The sequence below is a fragment of the Parasteatoda tepidariorum genome, chromosome 9 (genome assembly GCF_043381705.1).
Source record: "Parasteatoda tepidariorum isolate YZ-2023 chromosome 9, CAS_Ptep_4.0, whole genome shotgun sequence".
Classification (NCBI taxonomy): Eukaryota; Metazoa; Arthropoda; class Arachnida; order Araneae; family Theridiidae; genus Parasteatoda; species Parasteatoda tepidariorum.
This window is the reverse complement of record NC_092212.1, coordinates 39,054,854-39,064,439: the sequence shown is the minus strand read 5'-3', so window position 1 is coordinate 39,064,439 and position 9,586 is coordinate 39,054,854. Positions and strand designations below refer to the sequence as shown.

At 31.4% G+C, this 9,586-nt stretch overlaps 1 protein-coding gene across 2 annotated transcripts in view; it reads right to left on the bottom strand.

Moving 5' to 3' along the window:
- Positions 1–9,586, bottom strand: part of LOC107449037 (uncharacterized) — a 27,003-nt gene that overhangs the window by 9,794 nt on the left and 7,623 nt on the right. The window contains exons 2-3 of one of the 2 annotated variants that reach the window (XM_043055736.2): positions 7,077–7,235; positions 4,620–4,862 (exon numbers count right to left, since the gene is read on the bottom strand). In XM_043055736.2, coding sequence (XP_042911670.1) covers positions 4,620–4,862; positions 7,077–7,235 — 402 coding nt within the window. The remainder of the gene's footprint in view (positions 1–4,619; positions 4,863–7,076; positions 7,236–9,586) is intronic. The other variant, XM_043055737.2, reaches the window with a different exon arrangement.

Sequence of the window (9,586 nt, the reverse complement as noted above, 5' to 3'; positions counted from 1 at the left end):
CTCCAGACATCAGTCTCGCGTCGTGGCGGGTGCCATGGTTACGAGAGAAATTCACTTGGAATAGGGGTATGGGTAAATAATTTTGTCTTGCATAGGTCATCGTTGTATAGGTTTTGATCGTTGCATAGGTCAGCTTGAGTAAACCAATCGACACCTTCATTTCTCCATTTCACCCTCATTTCAAATGTGCTCTCGCTTTTTACCATAGCATCAGACAGCCCCAGACTTTAAGTCTGGAGGAGTTCTCCTCAAAGCCGCACTATAGCCTGGTATGTCTATGTCACATTTCGCGCTATTGTTGTAAAGTGACAGTGCTCGGCTTCTACTATGTTCTATCATCTGAAAACACATTCGAATTAGTACTATTCAGAATTATGGTAATCTTTTTCTTTTGGGCCTACATAATAAGTATATAGTTTTCATTTTGCAGTGCAAAAAACGATTGGAAAGGAATGCTTAGGAGTGGTTTCATAATTAGAGCTCTCAATTTTCCCGAGGTTGTAATTCATTTGCCCGTTTTTCAAATTAAACCACACAAAAAAAGACAGCCATATAAAAAAAAAGCTTTTTGGGATTTTATGTAAGTTGAAATTATGTGGCTTGAATGTCACACAATAAAATTTCATTATTACTTACATGACAATAACTTTTCAATAATAATTTACTTTCTTGTCCTGGATTGTAATAAATATAGCTGCTTATAATCAGCATCACATGGTTTCTTTCAGACACAATGACGAAACTATAATTCAATAGGAACCCAACTATACTATTTCGTTAATTGAATTTAAGATACGAATAAATGTCGCGAAACTGTGGCGCTAGACATAATTTTAACACGGTGGGCCCTAATTTCTATTCTGCAATTCATCTTCTTAATGCTTACTGCGCTGCAAAATCAAAAACACACACATAGTATAAGGTATCAGTAAGACATTTTGCTGTTAGTGGGAATCTCGTGACCTATTTAATAAACCAATTACAATTACTAAGATTTCCTTTCTTACCTAAAACGAGACATTTTACGGATTTTCTTTGTAAGATTTTCCCTAACTTTCATGGAGCAACACGACGATTTTGGGTTATATATATATATATATATATATAACCCAAAATCGTCGTGTTGCTCCATGAAAGTTAGGGAAAATCTTACAAAGAAAATCCGTAAAATGTCTCGTTTTAGGTAAGAAAGGAAATCTTAGTAATTGTAATTGGTTTATTAAATAGGTCACGAGATTCCCACTAACAGCAAAATGTCTTACTGATACCTTATACTATGTGTGTGTTTTTGATTTTGCAGCGCAGTAAGCATTAAGAAGATGAATTGCAGAATAGAAATTAGGGCCCACCGTGTTAAAATTATGTCTAGCGCCACAGTTTCGCGACATTTATTCGTATCTTAAATTCAATTAACGAAATAGTATAGTTGGGTTCCTATTGAATTATAGTTTCGTCATTGTGTCTGAAAGAAACCATGTGATGCTGATTATAAGCAGCTATATTTATTACAATCCAGGACAAGAAAGTAAATTATTATTGAAAAGTTATTGTCATGTAAGTAATAATGAAATTTTATTGTGTGACATTCAAGCCACATAATTTCAACTTACATAAAATCCCAAAAAGCTTTTTTTTTATATGGCTGTCTTTTTTTGTGTGGTTTAATTTGAAAAACGGGCAAATGAATTACAACCTCGGGAAAATTGAGAGCTCTAATTATGAAACCACTCCTAAGCATTCCTTTCCAATCGTTTTTTGCACTGCAAAATGAAAACTATATACTTATTATGTAGGCCCAAAAGAAAAAGATTACCATAATTCTGAATAGTACTAATTCGAATGTGTTTTCAGATGATAGAACATAGTAGAAGCCGAGCACTGTCACTTTACAACAATAGCGCGAAATGTGACATAGACATACCAGGCTATAGTGCGGCTTTGAGGAGAACTCCTCCAGACTTAAAGTCTGGGGCTGTCTGATGCTATGGTAAAAAGCGAGAGCACATTTGAAATGAGGGTGAAATGGAGAAATGAAGGTGTCGATTGGTTTACTCAAGCTGACCTATGCAACGATCAAAACCTATACAACGATGACCTATGCAAGACAAAATTATTTACCCATACCCCTATTCTAAGTGAATTTCTCTCGTAACCATGGCACCCGCCACGACGCGAAACTGATGCCTGGAGGAGTTCTCCTGAAAGCCGCACTATATATTCCAAGGACTTCTCAACAAGATGGGAAAGTTGCAGGAGTCTTGCCTTTCTTTTACACTGTTGTGATATTACTGTCCACAATGATTGAATTGTTTTCAAGAAATTTTTGCCAATCATCCCAGTTATACATGACGAATTCATTCTTGAGTTTGTTGATGACCTAAAAATTACTAATTTTTTCTAAATGATGAAATTCATTCTCTAAAATTTAAGAAACACTCCTTTTAACAACTCAAGGCACAGAATAAAACAAATGTACTAGTTATGAGAAATGCTGGAAAATTATTTGTCGAAACTATCATTGTCACTTTCACGTCACCCGGATGTACTGTCTACGCTTTAGCTGTCTATTTAGTGATAGAACTTAACATTTTAAAACAAGCTGTGAGCTAATGTATATTATTTCAATTCATGTCGTTTGTTTATTTTCGTATTTTTGCGCTCTTGCAAAAGAATCTGAATCACACAATTACTTTATTCTGTATTGTTAATTCGTTAAAAAAAGTTTTTTTTTTGAATCTCTTAAACTTTTACATATTATATTTTCAACAATATTCATCATTTAAAAAATCATTCACTTTGAAAAAACGTAAATTTCTTATGGGGGTCAAGATGACCCCAATTGCTGCCATTTTTCAGATATTTTTGGTTCTAACCATAGCTACACTCAAACATAAAGGCATATATGGGTGATTCTCACGAAACATGACAATTCGGACCAAAAAATTTCTTCAAATTTAAAGTCTTCAAAATAATCTAACATTTTATTTGTATACTTCTTTAGCTACACTTATTAATATCTTATAGACAGCAGAGTAGTTTATTGACATTTGCGCGAGAGAAAAAATAAAATAGAAATTCACCAAATCTTGAATGCCAGGAAAATGACATATTACCTTAGAAGTTTAAAAAACAGTCATTTTAAGCTAATAGTAAGTAACTCAACTTAAGCCTTTGCGTTAGATGGACCATGAATTGCTTAAATTAATTCTTTTTATCCACTGTAGAAAGAAACAAACAAAAATTTTGTTGCTGATATGTATAGAATAAAATTGTGTATAATAATCAATCATTAAATAAATAAATAACTTTGATTACATCCAAGCATATTACAATCATACATAAACTTCATATGAGGTTAATATTTGCTTTCCCTCTTTACAGTATTAGCAGTTAAAAAGAATTGCTGGTAACACTTCAATGACCTGGCATTCATAAGCCAGGAAAATGACAGCCAGGATAATGACAAATTTGCCATTTTATAGCATAACTATACTTTAATTTAATATTTTAGCCAAAGACGTTTATATTCTGCAGAAGACAACAATATTTCTTAAAATAACTCAGATAAATCTATGTAGTTTTTGTTATTAAGGATTTCAAGAAGCCAGGAAAATGACAGCATGAAAACCTACTCACCTTGAAAAATTTTTTGAAATAGATTTTGAGCCAGAAAATTGGTTCTTTATTCATGCAACAAGACATGTTCAGATAGGAGGGTAGCTAATCAATCTATTAACATAAGATATTGATTCCTGGCGCTATCTATTTTGGTTATAAATCACTAAATAAAAGTAGCCTGGAAAAATGACTGATTTTCATGTGACAAACAAATTATTGACAGAAAAAATTATTTTAAACGAAGTTTCAGTAAACAATACCCTCTGCGTATATTCTAGAAATGCTTACACAGGATAAGATAAAAAAAATTAGATTTTGAAAAATGTATGCGAAGTTTTGAAGCTAGTTATTATTGGAAATATTGTTTGGGACATGCCAGGAAAATGACATTTTGATATTCAATTAAATTTTTTAAGTATACAAAACAGTCAATGCTAGTGCAAAGTCATTTTAAAATGCTAACAGCAATGCTATTTATTAATTTTTTTAAAAAAAAAAGCTCTTTTAGTATTATAGTATTAGATCTTGGAGCAAGGGACAGTGAATTGTCATGTTTCGTGAGAATCACCCATATACATATATAGCATTTCTAGCTGCAGCTTTTTTCAATCAGACTTTTAAATTTATTATAGTACCCACATTAATTTAAGCTAACTAGAAAGTATATCCCTCATAATTTAATTAACCTGATTCGTTCAGCTTATTGATCAGGCAATTCGCAATAAGTAAAAATACTCCAAATAGCTCCATTAATGGTTTAATTGTATATTTACAGCACATATGTAATCGTATTTTAAAACTGAATAACTCTTAATAGATTTTCGAAATAGACTAAAGGGAAAGAGATGGATATGTATTGAGCCTAAAACGTATCAGACGGATTACAAAAGAAAACCAAGGACTATGCCTACTACTCATTACATTATTAAATGCATGTGGGACAATCCAGTTTACAATTAACCTTCAACATATTTACTGATTTGTTTACGATCAATGCTTACCACAGAAAATGCAACGAGGAAAAGTGGAGGGGCTAAACCATGGAAGATCGCTCGCCTGTCATCATAATCTGGAAAAAAAATGGCAGCCAAAATAAAAAGACAAAAATTAAAATTTCTCCATTTTTGAGGATTCCAATTTTGAGGATTTTCGTCATTTGTATTATCAGCATCATGAGCTCTTCCGGCTTGGAGTGATGACGGTTGACTTTTCATAACATCTTGGTACACAAATACGCGTATACACTGAAAAAAGAAATCATATTTGTTTAATATTTCGCATGAAAATTCATAGAATTATTTGCATATATAAATATATATCATTTTATTTTAAAACATTCTTTTAAAATGTATACATTTTTTCCAGCATACTAGAATGTTATTATCTGATTCAACGATAATATACAGAAATTGCTGATAATTCAAAAGCTCATCTTTTAGGTTCACACAAAAATGCACCACAAAAATTGAACCAGTTGATTTATTCTTAAGGAACACTACATTCGGGCTACTAAGTTGCGCAGTGGGAGTTATTACGGAGGATTTTATTACTCTTGGATTACTAGAGTATCAAATTTCTCGCTTATGGATGGCCGTGCTGAGGCCTTCTCGCTTCTAGGAGGGTGTTATTGAAAACCCCTTCATTTTCTCGAGTATATAGCTGCCTGCAAGATTTGACAAGGTTTTTTGAAGCTCTTTCACCAAGAAAAAAAAGAAGAAAAAAAACCACAATTTAATTGCCTTACACTTAAGGCAAAGCTATAATTTGAATACGCCAAAACCAAAGTATAAACTGTAAATGCCACCTTGCTGTAAGGGATAATCTGGACGTTAGAACGGACAAATAAGTAAAAAATTGATAAAGTTATTAAATTTTTTTAAATTTCGCCAATTTGGGGAAATTTTTCCCCTTAAAGGAAAATAATCGAAATCAATGCGACATCACCCCCCTTTTTTTTGTAAATTTTTATGAGTCAAGATAATACAGCATTGGAGTAAGTTTCTACACGTTAAAAAATTCGACCACAAACGCTTCTTATTTTCTGAAACTGTGGCTTTTCTCTATAACGTTTTGCGTTAGTTAACAAACATAAATGGCGCTGGCTAAACGTAAGCTAAACTTGACCTTACGGCCATGAGAAACTGTAGCAAACTTACATCAGTTATGAAAATAACATATTATGCTCAAAAAAGTATAATTGCAAGCGACTACAGATCCTTCGTAAAACAGGATTCTCAAACTCTACCCCTAACACCTATTTAGAGCAACAAATGAACAGGAAGTTCGCATATAAGTAACCCCCTTTTGCTTTCTTTCTTCTTAATTAAAAGACGGAAATTCCATACTAGCTGGTGAAACATTTCTTAAAAGTCATTTTTTTTCTCATTAAGCATCTTTTCTTTATGCCATTAAGCGAGGACGGGAGACAATAAATTTCCGTTTAAACCGGGAAATATAACGATAGTTTTATATAAAACAATTTCTTTCCATTAAATTTTATTCGCATAAGTGAATTATTCGATTAACCGATATGCAATTAAGTGTGAACGACTGTATGTCAAAAATCATTTGTTATTTTGAAAATTACTAGTAACATGTGGTAGTAAAAATTCTGCGGGTGCAGACAGTCTGAGAAACACGAGTGCAAAAACGAAGCATTGTTCTAAACGAAAAAAAAAAAAGCAAATAAATCATTTTTTTAAAAAATTTATATAACTGTTTTAAATAAAACGCAATAATCAGTTATTCTGCTGATTATCTAGGTAACATACATATTACCTAAAACTTTCTGGAAAAACCAAAAACTGTTTAATTTTCTTGATAATCCACAAAGTAATTTGCTCATTACCTATTAATTAATCTTCGAGGTCAAAATAAGATTTTGCTAAAGCAGTAGCAAAGTTTCTATGCGCTTAAATTAGCATAAAGTCAGTTACTTCTTGACACTTAAATTAACAAGTTACTACAATCAAACAATCTATACTTTGTTGTAGTTGTTTCTAATGCCACATGCCGATATCAGCAAGCCTGGTTGGAGAAACCAAGTGAATTTATGAAAGAGGGTGTGTTTCATGCTTTTCATTGGCATCATTTATGCCAAGAATACGTCTTCAGCCACCCACGCGTCACATCCCAGGGAGGACCCATTCATACTTCCATTCATTCATACACGGGTCTTAATTTTCACCTGAACCGGAGAACTATCCATCTTCAATTCAGTGCTACCCGAGGTACTGATTTGTTATGGGAATATGAAGGACTTTGTAACCCGACAGATTTAATTTGCTCCATTCATCATTTACTACATGAGGAGACTTCCGCAGGGGGGGGGGATCGAACTCATAATCTCTTGGACATGGGTCTACAGCCCTACTAACCAGGCTATCCCTGCTTCCCACGTTAGCGGCTTCCGAGGTTTAGAGATAATATAGCTGTTGATTTTTGCTAGCAATACTTACCGTATAAACATAAGTAAAACACAAAATTGTAATGACAGCTTTTAGATTGACGTTTATACCGTAGACATCTTCCGGATCAGAGGTGAAGAAATTTGAAAGAAGCAATGCTATGATTGGAGAATTTAAAAGAATCGGCCATATCACACTTTCTTCATTTTCCTAGAATTCAATTTTAAAATCAGTGTAATGTATCAGTAAATGTATTTACAAGTTTTAAATATCATAAATTTTTATTATTAGAATTTATTATTAGAGTTCTGTTTGACAATAGGGGGTAAACAAAAATAAAGTAGCCATAGAAAAAAAAACACAGTAAATGTTTTCTGCAAAGACAATACCTTATAGTAGTTGGAATGGTAGTTAGAGTGAGATTGTAGTCACAAATAAATATACCTATTTATAGTTATTACTGGGAACATGTTACCTTATGAACATGAACCTTATAGTAGATGGAATGGTAGTTAGAGTGAGATTGTCGTCACAAATAAATATGCCTATTTATAGTTATTACTGGGAACATGTAACCTTATGAACATGAACCTTATAGTAGATGAAATGGTAGTTAGAGTGAGATTGTCGTCACAAATAAATGTACCTATTTATAGTTATTACTGGGAACATGTTACCTTATGAACATGAACTTTATAGTAGATGGAATGGTAGTTAGAGTGAGATTGTCGTCACAAATATATATACCTATTTATAGTTATTACTGGGAACATGTAACCTTATGAACAAGAACCTTATAGTAGAGTTGTTAGAGTGAGATTGTCGTCACAAGTAAATGCACCTTTTCATAGTTATTACTGGGAGCATAAAAGAGTAAATGAGAAAATTTATAAGAATAAATAATGAAGAGTAAATAATGAAATTAATAGAGTAAATGATGATGAAATCTCTTTTATCTCTTACTATAGTGAATTGTGCTTAATAATATTTTCAGAATTTTAAATAGTACAATATTAAACTACTTTTTAATTAATTATAAATTATACATAACTTATAAATTTAAGATTTTTATTAACACACAATCTAAAAATAACAGTAAATAAATATTTTCCAATTAATTTAAACATAATAATGCTTATAAATTATTTATGGCATTTCATGAATTATTTAGCTGTAATTACTCATCTAAAGTATCAAACAAACAATAAGCTGTGTAAAAATATCCATTTTTATAGGGATTTCCTTTCAAAAATTTTTCACTCTAAAAAAAATTTTCTAAAATAATGAAACACCGGAAACTGAAAGAAGTTTTGATTTAATGAAGAGATCAGGAGAAACTAAAAAAAAAAATAATAACTATAATCTATAGTCTACCACAAAATCTACTTCAATTCGCAGCTATATAAACGAATTCAATTAAAAAATTTAAGAATTGACTATTTAATTTATTGTTTTCCTGGAATAGCTTAATTTATCATGCTTTTTTTTTCTTAATCGAGGGGTCTGATTTTAAAACCTTCTTCACAAATATTTCCTTGAAACAATTTTTTTCTTAAATATTTGTAAATTGTCATCCTAACGCAAACTATCTCCTTGAAGAAATGGGATAAAAACTAAACAAGGTTGAGGCTGTTTGAAATCTGACACGTGCTTCTATTATCGTTTGCGCACGCGAATTATTTTGATGAACTGTAAATGAAGCAAAAAAATACCTTAAAAAAGAAAGAACAGAAGTGAAATGAAAAAGATCGATTAAATTTGTTAAATCTTCGGAACAACGTAACGATGTTTATTTTGATTAATTATTTTCTATATTTTGTAAAAAAAAAAAAGAAAATACATATATGAAATCGTCATTAAATGTTTCCTCTCTATGAAATTTGTGCACAGTTTAAGTTTTAAATTTAAACGTCAAGATAAAGAATCATTCAGCATTTCGTTTGAAGTCGGATCTGGTTTCTTCGATCTTATCAATGCAGAAAAAAAGCAGGTATTTTTAACGAAGCTATATTTATAAGTCATAAAATATTTCAAAGCAAAAAACCACACAAATAGAAATAGCATAATTTAGTTTTTATATTGCGGTAAAATTTAAGAATAGCTCACCTTTTGGCGACTTTTTGAAATCTCGCCAAGTTAGCAATAATTACTTGGATCTACGTTGTTTTTCCTATTATTAAAAAGCAACTTAAATTATTGCTAATTTATTAAAATATTTTTAATAAAATTAAATAAAAAATATCTTGCAATAAGGTTGCAACATATCTCCCCGAAATATCTTCGAGAAGTCTTCCAAAAAGCCGCTTGGCGAGATTTCAAAAAATCGCCATGGGTAGGGCTATTCTAGGATCCACCCTATATTGCATGCGGTATTTAAAACCGTATATATATATATATATATATATATATGCACAGTCTCTCTTTGACTATCTTACAAATGCATCTGAAATTCTGCTGTTAAACATTTAAATGAATTTTCTGAAAAACCTAGCATTTTAATCTATTTGAATCTAACTCAATTCGAGAGAGAATATTCTTAACTATATTTAATGCATTTTTTT